This window comes from Dicentrarchus labrax, unplaced genomic scaffold (genome assembly GCF_905237075.1).
Source record: "Dicentrarchus labrax unplaced genomic scaffold, dlabrax2021, whole genome shotgun sequence".
NCBI classification, from domain to species: domain Eukaryota; kingdom Metazoa; phylum Chordata; class Actinopteri; family Moronidae; genus Dicentrarchus; species Dicentrarchus labrax.
The window spans coordinates 6,921,017-6,940,779 of NW_026136718.1; the positions used below are offsets into that span (position 1 = coordinate 6,921,017).

The 19,763-nt window shown below is 39.2% G+C and overlaps 1 protein-coding gene across 1 annotated transcript in view; it reads left to right on the forward strand.

Moving 5' to 3' along the window:
- The window catches only part of LOC127350580 (ephrin type-B receptor 1-like), an 86,476-nt gene extending 80,492 nt beyond the window's left edge, over positions 1 to 5,984 (forward strand). The window contains exon 20 of the mRNA XM_051377327.1: positions 14 to 5,984. Within this exon, the coding sequence (XP_051233287.1) occupies positions 14 to 125 (112 nt within the window). The 3' untranslated portion in view covers positions 126 to 5,984. The remainder of the gene's footprint in view (positions 1 to 13) is intronic.
- The last annotated feature ends 13,779 nt before the right edge of the window (positions 5,985 to 19,763 follow it).

Below are 19,763 nucleotides of genomic sequence, written 5' to 3' on the forward strand. Positions count from 1 at the left end.
TGTGTTTTTCCAGAGATCTTCAAAGGATTGGAGTGTCTCTAGCTGGACACCAGAAGAAAATCCTGACCAGCGTTCAGTCAATGAGGCACAACATCGATGACCAGTCTCCTACTGAATCCGTGTAACCACACAGGGGAGCGATACAGTATGAAATATTTGACATGTGTACAGTCTGAACGAGCAGGCTGTCATCTTCACTCATACACTTCAGTCTGCTGATCTTGGAGATATAAACCACATGTTTTTAACAATCACCAGTCAATCAGCAGTCACCCGGTTCCTCCTGACTTCTGTCATACCATTTAGCTTCCCAAATTAATTGAAACTGAATGCCTCCAGGAGGGAGTTGAATGCAGAGTTAGTGCAAGAGAAAAACAAGGAAGGCATGATTTGTGACTGACTACAAAAAAAACTAGTGTCTGGACTTTTTTTTTTTGTCTGATTATAAGGGGTACAATCACAAACACCCATTCTTTCAGATCCAAAATATGCCTGCAAGATAACGTTGACTTCCATCACTGAAATCTACAGACCAGCTTGACTGTTTGATTCAAGGACAACATGGCTTGGTTTTTATGTTAGGATAAATCACCCAGACTTGCTACTGTGAAGAGGAAACTGATATTTATATGAAGGGACACAAACTGGGCCAAAAGCTTGACAAAAAAGTCTTTAAAACAGTGTTTCCAGAGACGAGACCTAATGCAGGCTTTGTTATCTCCAGTTTTGTTGAGACAACATCAGTTCATTTGCATCCAGACAAGAGCCAACAATTAAATGTGACTTTGTGAATTATATCTTCATATTGAAGAGTCTGTACATATTATGATATGGGAAGTTTATTTCCTATTTGCTCATTTGCTTTCACTTTTGCCAACAGCATCGAACAATTAATTGTAACTGGAGTATTTGTGAGTTCTCTATGATTATCTTCCTCTGCCTGACTCATCACTGGAACAAACTTTTAAAGTGGTGTGGACTGCGGACAAGAAAAAAAAAAGGTTTCATAGTTCTATCTTTTGTACTTTCCATGCAGCCATGGAAAGATAAACTTCCACACAGAGAGCTAGCAATGCCTGGCCTACTTAAAATACTTAATTCAGAGGGAACTCATAATGGATGATGTTTTATAGTCAGCACAAATGCCCTCTCAGTAAAGGCAATTACAGACAACAAAATCAGATAAAGAAATATTAAACCATAGCAGTGTAACCAGTCTTTTTCCCATGCTAGGAAGAAAGGCAACTGTATCTGCGGATATTGAGTTATTACCAGCTGCTGAGACGCACCTGTTGTGAACACACAGCAGTGACCAGAGAATCTCAAAAGACAGAAAAGGTATTCTCATCCAGTGTTCTTTTGATTTGGCTGCGATAGGTAAAGCTGTCTGCCAGTCAGGAATTAATACAACGCATGAACAAACCAGAAATCCAATGTTCATGTACTGTCCACGAAACATGGAACAAATCTAATTTCTGTCAAAAGTGTATGGCTGCCGTCCAGATGGTAATCATCACTCCACAGCAACAGGCAGGAAGGCAGGCAGGAGCCTTTGTATGAATTCTATTTTTTATTCATTGGCTGCCGGACATGTCATTGTTGTCAGAGTCTGTTTTGACAGTCACATTTCCCAATTGACAGAACTGATTAATACTGTTGTGTCAGTTTGCAGATGAAATGACATGAAGTGACCTATCCACGTTCTCATCCATCTGTGGACAGCAACCTTTTCAATGCCGGGGCGTGACGCAACATCCATTTACAAGCAACAAAGACTAATTTCTCAGAAAAAAAAGATCCAACAAGAAAAAGATAGTCAAATACAAAATGCTTGGGGGGAGTGAGGGTGGGCTCATGAAGGAAATTACCGGCGTATTTATCATGTTTTAGTGCTCAAATGTGATGTTTGACTCACTAGTCTCCACATAATATGATATCAAGAAGGTCTGATCTCACTCTGGGGCACCGTGGTGGAGGAGCACCGGGAGATCTCTTTTATCTCAGCACTGAGCGATTACCAGCTGTGAAACAACAGCTCTGCCTTCAGCCCCAAACCTCTGGTCATGCGTGTGCACCCACATCCCAAGGATTACCAGTCTGCACTGATTGGATGTCGTGATTTTAGTTGTCATCCGCCTGCGAGCCATGCTCACAATGACAGAAGTGACAGTATTTAGTTGTTTGCTTTCAACACGTTTTACTGCTGCATGACTCTGACGTACTGCAGAGAACGATATGTTTGTGTTTGTCTCGCACCACTGCTCTCCACTGCTGGGACGGCCCGAAGTCTTTATTTGTGACATTGAGAGGTCCGCGACTATTTTAAACCTCCCAACATTTCAGTTTCCACTTTTCGCCGGAATTGCATTTGTTGCCTGGCAACGATAGCTTATTGAACATTTTATCAGGAAGTATTGAGATCAACTGGGAGCGTGTCAGTGGTTCAGAGGCATAATTCGTTGTAAATAGATGCCTCTGGAAAAACAGTTTAAACCAGTGAGACGACGAGTGTGTGCCTAAAAGCTCATATTGAACGCCACCTAAAAAAAAAAATAAATGTCCTGCAGAAATAAAAGCTATCAACATCTTAATACATTATGTAACACCCTTAGCTACATGTGATGTGTATGTCCTTTGCTTCATGTTTCTTTTCTGCTATTTAACAAGGTTAGATGTGAGCCTTCAGAGGCATTTCACATGTTCCTGTGTCAGTGTTTGTGAAAAGACAATGGAGGCATAAATGATCTACAGCACGTCTCGTGTTTACACTATGACATGTCTCGGTTTGAGCACATATACATATACATATACACTGCAGAGAGGATATCTCAGGAACACAACAGATGGGAGTTTTGTCCACGTTGCTGCATAAAATGTGATCGTTTATTGGTAAATCATGCACTATATTTAAAAAGATTAATCTAAGATGAAGTGCTTTAAGAGTTCATGGAGAAAAACAGTTTTTGGTGTTAGTTTTTGAAGTGCTTATTAAAAGTTTAATCCACCCTAAATCCAGCCCCTAAAAAGAGAGGAACAACCTTTTGATATGAGAGTTCTCTGTTTGTGAATGTGACTCTAATAATACACTGATTATTGTATCAATGCTAAACATCTCCTAGTACAAATTACATTTTAAATCCTTTTTACTGAAAGTGGGGAGTGTTGACATCAAGCTTTTTAAATGCTTCTTAGGAAGAATCTACAAATCACCAAGCTTACAAGTAAAGTCCATGCTTGACGTTTTTTGGAAAAATCTTTTTGAAGATTTTTTCCTACACTAGCTGTGTCCCAGTGCCACACTCCATAACAAATCTTTGCGTTTAGATGGAGTCGTGTGTTCACTCTGGAAGTATGTTGGAAGTATGTCGGCATTTAGACTGAAAAGGACCTTGATTTTTGAGTTTGCTGTTGCTCACGCTTGAAATTAAAAGTGAACTGGTTACCTAACACTTTACATAACAGAATTTTAACCGCTGTGATTGGATGTTGTATTTGGCAAAATGCACCTTAGGAATCAATTTTCTTCTTCTGCCCCAAAGTTTTTGACCAGATATTTTCTAACAGAGTAGTTTGTTATTAATGATTAGGGGAGTTTCTCAGGAGGAGGTTTTAAAAATCGATAGTGTAAATGGACTCACTGTCCATGGGAAAAATTGGACTGTTGTGTGCCGCATCTGTATAGTCTGGTTTTTGGACACAGCTACTGTTTTAAGGTGGAGCCACCTGTGAATATCCTTTAAATTTTTCTACATTTGTAACACTTGTTGTTTATAAGGATGTCATTTTGTTATGAAGTGTTGATACTTTAATACTTGCTGTTCTGAAAAAGGTCAGCACGTTAGCATAATATACAGTACCCGACCAGTGTGTGAGCATTAGGGTGTATCTGTGACCACAGTCTCTCTCCTTTGTACACACTCAGCATTTTGTAGCTGCGATGCATTCTGGTCTGCTGGGAGTACTGCCAGTGGAGACAAATATAATAGATTCCTCTTTATGCATTGTTGAATGGCTCTACACTCTGGAAGCCGCAGACAAAAGGGACTGACACCAAAAACCTGACATTTACTGCAGATGTTTTAGATAGAAAACTCCATTCACACTCTGTAACTGTGCTGGGAATATAACAACAAGATGTCACATTACATTTGGGCAATTAACCACTGACGCAGGAAAGAATACACCACTAAACAACAAAGTAGGCCCAGAAATGCAAGGTGTGTCACCAGAAGCTCCTCCAAGTGCTTTAGGGTGGATTTATCTTTTAATTGTGGTTATTTTCTGGAAACTGGACCGACTCGGCTGCTGTTCTCCTCTCCTGTTGCTCTGCTGTAATAGATACTGGAGGTGAGGCTGGAGATGAGACGAGGCGAGTTAGGAAGAGATGAAAAAAAGTGAAAGGGAATAGGTAATGGAAGGGGCAACGGGAGAAGGGAAGGATAACAGAAGAAGAGAGAAAAAGGAGGGGTGGAGGCGCGAGAGGCAAAGCTCGGCTCTCGTGTTTGAATAAAAATGAGGCTGGGTGTTGAGAGATTACTCTTTCTCTTTTTGTTTCTCTCTCTCTCTCTCTCTCTCTTCCTTGCTCTACCCGGCTGTCCTCTTTCTTCCCTTAATGCCCACAACCTCTCTGTGCAACTCACTCTGCTTCTAGTCTGCATTCCCACTGAAAAACGATGTAAAGACAAGCAAATGGAGCACGGGTTTTATTCTGTGGTTTGTTGTCTCTCATTTTAGCCGGTAACCTTTGTTCCATGTGTCCAGTCATTGACGGTGTTTCATAACACTAACCTGAACTAAAACAGTCTGGCTGTATACACTCTCCGGACATGCAGAAAAAGGTTTTCTCTTTTTTAATTATTTAATTTAATTTATTTCCTAATTGCTTGCCATACTTTTCAGTATGTATGTAATGTATAGTTTCTCTTGAAAAAAAGAAAAACAGCTCAGTAATCAGCTGTAGTCTGCCTTTCTCTGTTTACCTACGATACTGTTATAGGTGTTATTGCTCATATAGTCGGAGCATCCCACTGTAATGTATTATAATACTGTAATATAATGTGAGTATGCGCACACCTGTGCATCTTTGTGTGTGTGCGTGAGTGTGTGTGTGTAATATAATGTGTGTGTGCTGTTCAGTGTACAGTGAAATGTTTGTACATCGTGCGTGTGTGAGTTTGTAGCTGTTAACTTTCTGAGTCTTACATTTACAATGCACTGTTTGTCAATAAAGGAGACAAATCAATCAAACTGATCAGCTTTGGTAATCAATTAACAAGCAGGCATGTTCAACGTGAAGGACAGAGAAGAGGGAATTGAAGGGTTTATATTATATTCTATATATTATGAAGGTAAGAAGCTCACTAATTGACACATATCTTGTTTAATTCACATACATTTACATAATTCAGTGTAAAAGACAATATTCTGAATTTAAAAAACACATTTCTGTTACAGATTAAGCAAACAAGACACGATGTGTTAATTATTGAGCTTTAGAGGTGCTGTTTGTTTAGGCCAGGCTAGACTTTTAACCTGTCTATACTGAGCTGAGCGAACAGGCTGCTAGCAGTGGCTTCATATTTACCATCAGACCTGAGAGTGATATCAGTCATCTAACTCCCTGCAAGAAAGCGAATAAGTGTATTTCCCAAAGTGTCAACCGTTCAAAAACATACTTAACATTGTTTAATATTCTTGATACGTAATGGCTTTTTCACCTTTTATGAGAATCTCTCATAACCACAAGTTTGAGCTGATGATATGTCTCAAAATTATGCATTACTTCTGTTTGTGAATGATGAAATATGATGGATTTTTTTCTGAAAATACTGTTTGTTCATAGGAGAGGAAGGAGTTCAGACCTCTCTGGTATCTGATTGACCCCAAACATAAGTAATGTGACCATGTAAGATAACAAACTGTATATTTATTTGTCTGTAATTGACTTTTTGGCATAGTACATAAAACATTTAAAATATGAACAATTTCCTAATTTGGTGTAATAACAAAGCTTTATGGTCATCCTCATACTTTTTCACCTTCATCTCCACTTCAATACGTTTCTACATATTGGGTCTTAATAGGGACAGAAGACAGGGAGAGGAGTGGTTGATTTTGATTATTATCATTATTATTATTATTATTATTACACATAGTGGGGTCTGTGGGATCCTAAAATGTAAGGAAATATAGCCTAAACGCAAGGGGAAAAACCTTATTCTTTGCTTGATGCTCACTGGAGGCAACATTAAACCTAAATCTTACCTGATACACTGTACGATAAATTCCTCAGTAGATTATAGAAGACAACCGCGTTCTGAAAAGTAATAAAAAAGGTAATAAAACTCCATAATGAGTTCCACTTTTATGCCACAGACTAAATTAATCATCAATGGGAGTGAGAGTCAGTTTTTTTAAATGTGTGAGTGACTCATGTTTGCGACTGCACCTCTTTGTTGATAAATGGAAAAGTTTACAACCTGCGATGATGACTTTGAATGATACAGTGTAGTTCTCTTCAGAGCATTCAAAGGCATTTAACACATCTGAGCTGAAGAAAAAAAAAATTACAAAAGCTGAAAAACCCACGAGGCGGGCTAAATTGAATCACATTTAAAGCTAGATTCACTAATAAAAGAAATCCATTACCTGACAGCCTGTGGAGTCTGCTGCAGTGTATTATTCAGCAGTGAGCGGTGAGAGTCCCATCAATTCATATGAAACAGATTAGCAGCACAGGAACTATTGCAAATTGCTAATGAGTGCCATGAATACACGTTAAGAGTGTAATTGACATAAACCCGTTAACTGTAGCTAAATAACATAGGATGAAATTTGATTACAATAGAGTGTGGCCTGCGACTGAACAGTAATAAATACATCCTCCATATATTTCACTGAAGTCAAACGTCCCAACAGCTAATCGACTCCTACATGATGTGAACCTGCACTCTAAATCGACCTGTATAGCCATTTAAAAAGCAACTTATGTAATAATAACCTTATTTGTATAGCATTCACACAAAAAACATAGCAACAATAAAAAATATTAAAAGCAATGTATGAGGTAGACAGAATATAACCAAAAACACACCAATAATCAGTGATTCTATTAAAAAGAGATTAAAAACATACCACACATAAATACAAAAACATAGCAGTGTGCTGAAATTAAATAAAATAAGGATAAACATAAAATCCTGATTTATAAAACTGCGTTTTTAGAAGGGATTTAAAATATGAAACAGATTTAGCTAGTCGAATTTTCCTCAGATAGGATTGTGGAACCACCATATGAGCTCTAACTGATCTGCCATCTCTTTGATTAGAGGATAAGACTGGGGATATTCTATTTCTTATATTGTCAACAAATCTTGTGAATTTAATTAATTGTTGGCTTTGGTGTTAAAGCCAACAATTAATTGATCCTACTAACATATATCATCAGTGTAGACAAAGCCTGACATACATGAAGCCTTTGTACTGGGTGACATGTTCTTTTTATTTATTTTGAGTCAGTCCCACATACACCATCCTGCTGTGGTAAATACTCTACAGCACCAAACGTGTATTAATCCGCAGCTGAAAATAGTCCCCAACAAATACGCTATTTACTGCTGTTTGAATAACATTTTTATGACTGCAGTGCCCAGCTGTTTCAGAAAATTAATTAGAAGACCATGCCATACATAGTGCATTATTGGAAGCTGTTTATTCAGATTGGTTAAGGTTAGGATGAGGGTTGTGTACGGTGGGATGATTGTGGGTCGATTACAGTCATGGTGTGGCTGGAGCGGCTAGGAATCCGGGAGTCGAGCTTTAGGGTGGGGGCACGTCTTGAAGAGCGTATAGCTCCACTATCCCTGGTGGTTCCAATAAGAGAAGAAAAAGCAAAGTTACATGGATAGCAGATTTAATCCCTAACACACACACGCCTTTGATGATGAAAGGTAACTGGAGCACCTGGTGGAGAACGATGCAAAACAGGGAGGATGTACGAAGAACGAGAACAGCCTGTGATGACCGATGTTCAGACCCCCCGGACTCTTACGAAGATTGACTCGCTTCAATGGCCATTTGAGAAACTGCATGGAGATTGTCATTTGGTAGGAAAGGAAAGAGCTTGGGCAGATGGGATGAAGAAGACAAAAAATATTTGCTCTTTTGATGTATTTTGATCATAATAAGAAAAATAATGAATAACGCCGTCCTTGCCCTTGTACGATATAGTTTAGTTTAGGCAACTAAAACTTTTTTTTTTCTAAGTTGAGTTTAGCGAAACATTGTGTTAAATCCCCTGAATACTCCAAGAAATGACATCACAATAAGTTAAAATACCAATGTAGACACTTGTGGACCATTTCTACTGCAGAGTTCAACGTGTTAAAGATGAAGATCACCTTTATGGTTAACAGAAATCAACGTCTACTGTCAAACCTCATCTCTACTAAAGCTAATTCTTCCCATCTTTGTGAGTTTAAGGCTGCAGCCAGTGTCTCAGAGGAGGTAAATGGAGCCCATATCTTATGCATGATATCGTACATGTCACCCCAACCCTCTGCTTTAAGGGTTAATGGCTTTCAGTAGTAACAACCAAAAGCCTGGCCAGGCGTGTTAGTGGGGAGCACAACACCGGGTGTGGTGGCATGACTTCATCACCGGTGGACTGAGAGTGAGTGACAGAAGGAGGTTATGAGAGAAGATGGGAAGAGGAAGATGAGAGCGCTTGTGTATTTGTTTGTGTGTGTGTGTGTGTGTGTGTGTCACATACAGTGAGTCATCTTCACACAACCTCACCAGCACAAATCTGTCTTTCCTCTCCTCCCCCAACAACCCCCTGGATAAATAATTGACTCTCTCTTTTTCCAACACTGGTCCACTGGTGTGAGGCATTTTGCTCTCCGGACATCATTTCTGCAGACGAGACGACAGGATTCTTTCTTTTTCTCTCCAGCTCCGTTTCTTTCTCTTTCATTCGCCTATATCTTTCCCTCACAGAACTCTCTGCAGGAAAACGATGAATAGTGAGCATTTTTTGTAAAGGAATGAACTGGGTTATCTATTATTGAGCAGCAGTCAGCAACAGCTATCTCTATCTACTAGGCTGCTAAAATAAATATGACACAGCACTGAAGAGATTTGCAAAGATCTGAACTGAGACCTCTTCTGCTCAGAGCGTTCTGAGTTACACATTTACCAGCAAAGCAAAAGCGAGGCAGGCCAGTTGTAAAACCACAAACAATAATGTTGTTGTAACATCACAATTGAAGAAAATAAAGTCTTTGGCTAAAACTCTCTTGCTGAATGATTGAAGAGGAAAGAAAGCTTGTCTGTTATCGCAACAGATTTTTGAAATCTTTTAGATTATTTATTAGTTTTTGCTTTTCTTTCTTTGATTTTTTGGATGTTACAGTTTTTCACTACATCACTGTATCTGCTTCAACTATAACGTTTCCTGTTATTTTAGACCCTGTTCCCCACTTGTCCAGCAGTTGCCCTCAACGAGCTTCCTGCTCTCCCTCCCCTGATTAGTCTCCAGCATGCTTGCCTGCCCCTTATTAGTCAATTACCACAGTATATATACTCTCCAGTGAACACTTACTCCTTGCCTGATTATCTGGAGTTGCCTCTTTGCTGTAGCTTTACAGCCTTGTACTTCTCCTGCTTGCTTTGGTTTTTTTTTTTGACCACTTCTTTGCTGCCTTTGCCCTTTTTGTAAATGTATTTCTTAATCCTGTAAAAAGTCTGACAACTGCAAAAGCCTCTTTTTACCCCACAGTACCCGCTCTGTTGCTTGAGCGTTACAGGACTAAATAAAAGATGATTTTGTAGCACTGGAATTTCATGAATACGCCATTGTTTGTGCGACAACCTCGCTCACAATAGGAGCACGAAGGCCCAAGAGCCAAGTCTAGGGGTGCTACTTGCAGGTGAAAAGCAAGGCAGGATCACTACCTTGTGGAGTTGCCATCTGCAAGCTACAGAGACAGGATCAGGAACAGATTCAGGCATTGTGGGACTTGGCAATGGAAAGCCTGGCACATTGAATCAAGGTTATGGTTAACTAAAACTGTGTGAAAAGATTTTTTTAATAAAGAAATAAAATGATGGATGTGTACATTCCCTTCACAAAGTGTTGTGTTTACCTATTCTCTATTCTATTAAATCTTGTCCCTGACAAATACCCTCCATATTATTATTCCGAAAACTAAAACTGACACAAATAAAAACTAAACTTTAAAAAAGCAAACCAACTCCGTAAACTAACTGACACTAAAATGAAAAATATCAAACTAAAATAACTGTGTTGAGAATCACCTCTCTGGGCATCAGAAGCACCAGTCAGGGCTGCAGTCAGAAGCAACTCGGGCAAATTCATGACAGAGCAGAGCTGAGATCAAATGGACTTGTCACTGTCAGACTGATGCTATAGAATAGCTGTTGCTCCCTTTCAAAGTTGAAATTCTGACCTTTAATTGCAGAGAGATTTTTTTGAATTCCTGAACACTGTGCCAAGCTGCATCATCCCTGCAAGCTTTGTCAAAGTCAGACCTGCAGTGTCTTGAGTCTGAGGTAAAGATGTTGACCTTTAATTATTGCACTACATTAGGCTAATCACTTTAATTTGTAATGAACACAGAATGTGTGCAGAAAGTTTAATGTCAAGTGTGCTGGAGCTTTTGGCCTCTCAAAGTTTGACATTTCCCTCTTAAAATACTCCAATACCATACCAATAGTAAAACACCTAGTTAAATGATTTTTAACATTGGAAAACAATGTAAAGATGTATCATTACTGCAGCTTTCATCTTAATCAAAAAGGAAAGGCCCTATCTAGAGGCAGTATGTGGTTTGTCCTTTCTGGGCTACTGTAGAAACATGGCAGTCCAACATGGCGTACTCCATGGAAGGCGACCCGCAGTGTCGGTAGATTAAAGCGCTGTATTCTAAGGTAACAGAAACACGATTCCTATATTCAGGTGATTATGGCTGTCTCTGACACAAAGATTTCTAGGAGTTATTAGATAAAGCCAATAGTCGACTAGTCGCCACACCTTTTATATGCTTTAACAGCCGCCTGTTAACTGATAATGGTGAAAGCAGTAATGAATCTGAATGTGTCAGAACAACCAACAAGGAGACTGAACATTGTCTCTTCTCAGTGACTAACAATTAACTATGAGGGTGCAGTTCTACAGGTGAGTATCAATAATGAAACCATACCTATGAATATTATGTTCCATTTCTGCCAATAGATCCTCCTAAATGTCACACACTGGACCTTTAAGAAGACCCATTCAACCTTATGTATGTAAGTTGCACTATGCATCTCTGGAGAAGGAGAGGGGGCACGAAGTCTTAAACCAGTCAAGGAAATTCCAGAAATGACGACAACAACAACAGCGCTGTAAATTTCTGGTCAGAGTGGCTCTCGACCCCAGCAGGGAATAAACACCTTGTTAAAAAAAACCTGAGGTTTATGGCATTCCTGCCTGTTTGAACTGTGAACTGCCACAGTGACATGTGACTTAAATCACTTCTGACCGCATCATGTCACAGCAACAGTGATTTACAGCAGGGTCACATCGCATCACATTACGTTTCCTGAGCATGTAAATGGCAGGAGTAGAGTTTGGGCTGTTTCGTTGTGCTGTTATTGAATATCTTAAAATGTAATATGTTCCGTGCTGCAGTGTTTTGTCCAGTGCATTCCTCTCAAGGTAAAAAAAAAAGCTCAGAAATAACTTTTGGACCATTATAGGACACAGAACTGCTCCTTGATTGGATGTTCTGCAGGGTGCTTTGTGCCAGGCAGACCTGGCCTTGTTATAAAGACTTAACATACAATGTGCACAACTGAGAAATAATTATTTTTAAAATTTAAGAAATGTGCTTTTCAGTTGACTATAAATGATGAATTTGATGCTCAACTCCATCTGAACTTAATATCCCCCCCAGTCATCCTTGAAGTAGATTCAGATGTAAGATAAACAACTTTGTGTTCAACTTGGGTCAATGCTGTGCAAATCGCTTGCCAGATATATTTTAGTTACAGCTTCTTTTTGTTGAGAGATTTATCTATTTTATTAAATATTTAAACCGTATCTGTCATATAAGAACACTGTAAGTTAAGATGCTAGGAGTTAGGATTAAACATTGATATAATAAAACCTTTAAATTGGGTACATGTAAGAAAAGTCTCGCAGTGAAAATGAAAATCCAGGCATTTATGTATTTTTAGTTGCCCAAATAAAAGTTTAAATCAGCATCAAAGGTCAAAATATCTCCATGCTATCTCTGCTCTGTCTGCATTTTCACCCTTCTCACTTCCTCTTCAGCCTTCTTCCCTCGCCATCTCTTTCCTCCTCCCACTTTATCCCCCCTTTACCTTCCTCTCCCTCTTCTGTTTCCTGCGTCCCATTGTTCCTTTCTGCCCTGAAGCCTCTGAAGTTTAAATTTAGCCAGCGATTCTTCTGGAGGGATCAGTACTTGTGTTGCTTTCTGAGGACGCCCTCAGTGTTTGTAGGAAGTAGTTCAGTATAATCTTATTCTTTACGGTGTGAGTCTTCTAGTGGAATATTTTGAAAGTATGAACACAACAAAACCAAACGCTTGCTTTAAAACCCAAAGCACTGTCCACTGACACGGCCCAAGTACAGGAAACTGTATGACCCACTGAAGGTTTAAATGTCAGCAAGCTGATACCTGATCAGCAATTATTCAATGTTAAATATTCACTTAAGGAGAGAACGCTTTCCACAATTTCATCCTATGGAAGACTATTTTATTGCTTTCTTTGCCTGTATGTGTATTTCTATTTCTCTCAATGTATCATGGGCAATATCCAAGCCTTTAAGAACCTAAAAAGGCCATTTCACCCGAATCCTAAACTCTATATTTCCCTCTTACTTCTAGTTGTACGTTCATGAATACATTTCCAGTTGTATTGTTGAGGTTTTGAGATATTCAATGCTGAGACTTGTGCCACTGCCAAACTGCAATGGACGTGATGTGAATGGAATTTATTGGTGGTGTTCACAGCAGAAGAAGAAAAAACACATTTGGTAAAAATCAGCAGCAATGTGTCTTTCCCAAGACAATGTCCTTGTTTTTAATTGTCCTTGTCTGAAGAGAACAGACAGTTTGATGTTTCAGGACTTGTTTCTGCTTGTTTCATGATTTAGTATTTATATTATTTAACAATCCATTTATGTACTAGTAACTGTTCTGGAGCAGGTATTTTATGATCTTGATGATTTTATGACTTTTTTTTTTTATCTTGCAGACGCTCACTGTTACTTTGCTTCCAAGCCAAAAAGTTGTTCGATATCACTGTCATGCACATTTGATAAAAGAAGAATCAGCTAGCTTGGCTCAGTCTAAAGAAAAACAGATCTCCTCAGAGCCAGGCTAGCTGTTTCCCCCTGCTTCCAGTCTTTATGCTAAGCTAAGTAAAGCTAACCACCTCCTGGCTATGAATACATACTTAACACACAAACATACTGATCTTCTCAAATAATTGTGTCAAGAAACAGAATAAACTATTTCTTATTTATTTGTTTATGTATTTATTATTAAATGCAAAGTCCTCAAGTCAAGCTGTTGCCTCCTGATCGATAACCCAAAATGTTGAACTATTCTTTTAAAAAAACATAAATGCATCATAGATGAGAAGCCGCGTTGAAATGACGCTTCAGTTAAGAAATCCTGAACATATTGACCTAAAAGTGACTTAAGGAAACATTTTTTATTTTGCATAGTTTCCATAACTTTGCTTAAAATCTGTGCAAAGAAAGTTTACAGTTTATTATTTGTTACAAAGTTGAGAGTATAGCAAAAACATGAAATACAAAAATACATATTGCAAAAGACAAAGCGAGATATATTTAAAAACAGCACATGATTAATCTAACAGAATTACACCACACACAAAAAGAAGAAAACTCATGTGAATGTACAGCTAAAATATCCTGTATGTGCTACCACTGTCCCTCTACACCACTAAATGGGAAGACCAGGGGACCTAGTGTCTCATCTCTCCCTAAGGGTCCAAATTACCTGCAGAGAGAGAAATGTTAACATATTAATGTCACAAGAAACAGCTAGAATCCTGTGCTTCATTAATTCCATAAGGTCCAATTGTGTTCAGTTCATAAATCCAAAATGCCTCCCTTCTTAAGAGCTGGTTAATCAAATTACCCCCTCTTGGACTGGGTCGCACTCTTTCAATGCCATCAAATGTTGGAAGTGGCTGAACCGTGGTTCTTCTCCCTATGTTACAATTCCTAATGGCAAAATCAATATATATATATATATATATATATATATATATATATATATGATGATCTAATATCTTCATTGTCACGTCAAGAACAGACAGGCCTTCTGGAGATACAAGGTTTTCAGACTACAGTGGCAGTGGAGATAGGAAGCCCCTCACATGAGATCACACCGGTCTGATTCATTCAGGCTCCCTCATTGTCACCTCATAAAAGGCACAACAACAGCAAGAGGGAGGCAGCGTAGTGAGCCAAGATAACAGGAGTGTCTCACACGCACGCACACACACACACACACACACACACACACACACACACACACACACACACACACACACACACACAGAGAGAGAGAGACACACAGACACACACACTTTGCAGTCAGCCTGCCTCTACACTGCACCTACATGTTGATTTGATGATTTGACCATAAGAAGGAGAGAACGAGAGAGAGAAGCAGGGGCTTGGGGAGGGGGGGGACTCAATTTTGTATCGCCATAGCAACGGGGGACTGTGGAGAAATCTGGTTCTCTCTTTTAATCTCTTTTTAAATCATCTTTGAAAAGATGGGATGGCTCAGTGACAATATCTTTGTGTGTGTGTGTGAGAGAGAGAGAGAGAGAGAGAGACACAGAGACACAGAGAGAGAAATACTGTGAGTATGAGAATGAATCTCTACAGTAATTGTGGCCTAGGTCTCTTTCTCTTTCCACACCTTTTCCCCCTCACACACACACACGCACCCGTCACTTCTTCCTCTTTTGTCAGAGTACAGATTTTCTCTCAGCACTGGCCTTGTCTTCCTCTCTGCACAACGCCGTGTTTCAGAATAGCAATCAGCCTGCCTCATTTGGCCCCTGTCTCCTCCTGTACCAGAGAATACTTCTGCTCTCAAGTCAAAGCCTGCTCCCTGAAGACGTCTGGGCTTCCTTCACAGGGTAAATTAGATATTTAAGTGGTTAGATGCTTTGTTGCAACTCGGCTGGTGAAAAGTCGAGATTAAAAACAAAAAAATCACTGACGTACACAGCAAAGTTGAACTTGAAATATGGCAGATTGAAATCCAATTTGCATCCTTTGTTGCATTTCATATCCATTTCTGTCCTCCTCTCCCTTATCTCCATCTTTTTCTTTTCTCTTTTCCTCATTCTCCAGTAAACAAATGTCAAGTAATCTTGTTGTAGTACAAATCTGAATTCCGGTCTCTGCATGCAGCAATTGAAAAAGCCTACAATTTTGCTGATATGAGCATCATTGTAACTTCTCGAGGGCAGCCTTTGTGCTACATCAGGAATGAGTCAGTGCCTGCCTCTGGTTTACTAAAAGCCCTAACATAAGACTAATATGCCCAACATATTATTTCGGAAAATTATTAAATATAGAAGAGATGCATACTTTAGCAGGGTATTCTGCATATTTTTTCTCTCTGCGTGTCTCAGTTGCAGGACTCTTGCATCATATTGGAGTTGCTGAGCTCAGACTGACTCATATGCAGCAAGACTCAGAAGGTTAACTTTAAATTATAATCTGCTTTAAATCAGTAATTCACTGCCTGCTTAACACACATTGGATGTGTCAGCCATGTGCCTGAGTCATCAAACATATACTCACAGATTGTATCTCTGAAAAATAACATCTGCCTTCGGAGATTCAGAAAATATCCGGCTTCCCTTCCCTCTTTTTTTATATTCTTCTTCTTTAGAACAAAGTCTCTTTTTATGCCATCTATGTGTCTTGACTATATGCAGAGGCCAGGGCTGTGCAGCCGCTGTACAGTCCCCGGCCTTGTTAATATTTCACATAGAAGCCAGAGCAGACGCCTGGTTTTCTCCCAAAAGAAAAGTCTTCTCCTCATTTAACCTCCAGCACTGAATCTCCATACTAACCAGCTCAGCCAAGGGCCTGACTGGAGACACACTGATTGTTGCAGTGTGGCTCCTCTGTTGTTCAGTTTTGTTCTTCAGCTCTGTGCTAAACTCCAGTGCCATGCAACATGACCACAGAATCATCATTTTCTCAAGCAACAGAAATTTAGAAGAAGACTGTAAAAGAAACATGGCTGTCACTCCAAAGACAGATGACAAAGCTATGACTGTGACCCTAACAGGAGGTCAGCCAGCATGAGTTTTTCAAGAGGAGATTATGTAAACTGTTTCAAATACAACTCTGACATGTAGAAACCCTGCCTCTTGTTGAACATGATTCATCACTTCATACAAAATGTAGTCCTTGTCACGCAACCTTTCTTAAATGTTCTGTTCTGAAGAAACTTGTCTCAGAAGAAGCCAGAAGTAACTGTTTTTGTGCCAGCATGAGCATAGTTTAATGACTAACAAGTCTAGAAACAAATACTGGTGCTGCAGCAATGAAAGAGCATTTAAAAGAGATTTTGGTTAAATTTGTCACAGAATAAAGATGTGAAATGAGGCAAACTGAGCTAAAAACATCACTGCGCTGCATTAAAGTCCAACTGAAATCATAATTAGTCATCCTTTTTACAGTAATTTTAGCAGGAATAATGGGATTTTTAAATGTGTTGTCAATAGTTTCCTATTATTCAACTGCCACTGGCTGTGTTTGATTGACAGCCAAGGGTTGAAGCTGGATCGCAGCAGGGGAAAAAAGTAAGCAAAACAGAAAATGTAGTTTACAAGCCATGAACGGTGTTTTCTTTGCAGTGGTATATACGAATAAGGCCTTAATAAATTCAAAAATAAACTGACAAATCTCCTGAAGAAAAATGTTCATAGGCTATGATATATAGGCCGTGTATAGTATTACACTCTGGTAATATAAGAGGGGATATTGTGTAACTCGCAGGATACGAGCTCAGGAGGAGCAATGTCGAGGGAAACAGGAGGAATGGACAATGTTTAAATGTCAACGACAAGAAAATAAACCACAGAATATGCCTCAGGAGTAAATACGTTTGGTTGATAAAGTGCAATCCAGATCTTTTCATCTTTCTGACTGGTATGCAAAAACAGGGGGTGCAATAAAATATATAATTTTTTTTATTTTCTCTAAAGGGAGAAGACAAGACATGTGATTTACAGAGTAGCTCTATACAGGGGCGTTTCCAGACTTTTTTGACTGGTTTGGCACAAGTGGGGCACTGAATTTATACAGGGGTGGCATCAAGTATGTGTCTTATTCCTAATTTAGGCAATTCAGATACTGTTTAGGGACCCCAGTATGCAGAAATATTCAAATACCCTAAGCGAAAATAATAATAATTTATACCACATGCAAAAAAGGCTGCATAGGATTAGCATAGATGACATGATGGGTTGGAAGAAGTAAGGTAATTTGGTGCCACCCCAGGCCCCCCCTCTGGAAAAGCCCCTGGATCTGTATGTTGTAGCTGGAAAAAAACTTGGACAACAGTATCACACATGTAGCATTTCACTGCATTAGAGGTAGCCAAAAAATGTCCAGCAGCAGCCTAAGTGCTGCATGCTTGGTTGCCAGACTCAAGACGAGTTATGTGCCAGGTCCGTCCCAGATTCATTGGTCCTCTTCCAGGTGTTGACACCAGCCTGAGTGCTGCTAACTGGAGCTGTTTCTCAGCCCAACACTACACCCCAACATCTTAGCCAAATCTGGCAGCCATATATGGGCCGGCGCTGGCTAACATTTGGACCTCTAATGCCAGAACACAGATGAGTGCACCAACATTCAGCTGCAACTAGTCTAATTCTGGCTGGCTACCTGGGATATTTACAATAAACGAAAGAGAACATGTTCAGGAAGATTGGCAGCTTTTATCAAACGCTACATTTCACATTTTGTGCCACAGGGTCAAATTTGACTGGAGATGTGCTGGATTGCTTCATGACACAAACCAGGAAGAGATTAATGTTCTTCAAGCACAAACAGAACTACTGCTTCTCACAAAGGCAGATGGTGGAAGGAGTGAAAGGCAGATGGAAAATCGCTTTCTAGCTGTTTATCCTCTTCTGTAAAGTAGAGGAGAAAATATTTGTGTGAAGAGGCAAAGTCTTCTTAATTGAGAGGAAGTGTTGCTTCCTGTTAAAAAGATTTAAAGTTTATTGTGGTGAAGAAATATTAACGGTGACAGCATCACTGCTGCAAGACTAGCGTTACCAATTATCTTTTCCATGGCGTCATTTGTTTACAGTAATTATACAAGACGATCACAAATAGTTAGACAGTGACTGATGCTGAAGTAGCATTTATATTTAAAGTATATCTGGAGTAGCCACCTTTTCATGAAACAATTTCACATTTTTATAACACTGAATTTAGGCACCATGAGGTCTGCATACTGTCATGGAGGTACAGCTCAACTACTGTAGAGAGTGGGGGGTAAAGGATGAAACACACCAATGCACTTAGAAAACTAGACCACATTTAATATAGACATTTATTCTTAATTCTGCTCTTTCAGCACAGTCTAATGAAGACTCCAGGGATACCGTGGCCTCAAGGGTAGAATGAGGGTCAAAGGTCATACAAGACAGACCGCTCATCATGATAATCGTCTCACTTTGCTATAAATGATTTCTGATATGGATTTCTGTGACTCAGACATGTGTTTCTATTTTTTTTTTTTACTATCCCATTAGATGACATTGTTTTATGAATCCTAAAATATCTTATTGGTGTGAGAAATATGCAGCATTAAAGGTCCAGTGTGTAATATTTAGAAAGAGCTACTGTCAGAAATTGAATATTATATTCATAGGTATGTTTTCATTAGTGTATAATCACCTGAATATAATTATCGGTGTGATTACCTTAGAATGAGCCATCATTATCTACAGACGCCGTGGGTCACCTTCCAAGGAGTCCCCCACGTTGAACCGCGATGTTTCTAAAGTAGGCCAGAATGGGACAAACCAATCACTGGCTGTAGATAGGTCCTTTTGCATTTTTCTCAATTTTTGTGGCCACTGTATTTTTTCTAAGGTGACCAAATTTCTGAAATGAAAACTAGAAACATTTCCATTATCAACTGAATTCCAAGAGCTACCCTTTCTGATTTGGAACTGACATTGTTATATGGCTCTTTTCAAAACCACCAGACTCCTTAGATAAAAAGAGTAATCGCAGAACACAGGAGTTGCTCAGCTTAAGACTTCAAGATCCAAACACCGGATGACTAAAATCCTTCATCCAGTTAAAATATACAGTTAAAAAAAGACCACAATCTCAGAAGTGTATCATAAAAAACTCGCTTCTGGCATATGTATACACAAAATTGATTTCTCTGGGTTTGAACATTAGTTGGAAACATTTGGGCTAATGTTAGTTCAAAACTCAACAAAATACATAGCATAGGTCTAGTGTTTATAGACATTTTAATGCGTAAATGTTACATCTTTGATCAAACCTGCTAGCGACAGTTGTCATTTCAGTTTGAGGTTGCCAGCTGGAAATGATCAGCCTGCTTTTGTCTAAATCTATTTCAATTAAAGACCCATTGTTTGAAAATTATTATTATTGTAAATCTTTTACTGCC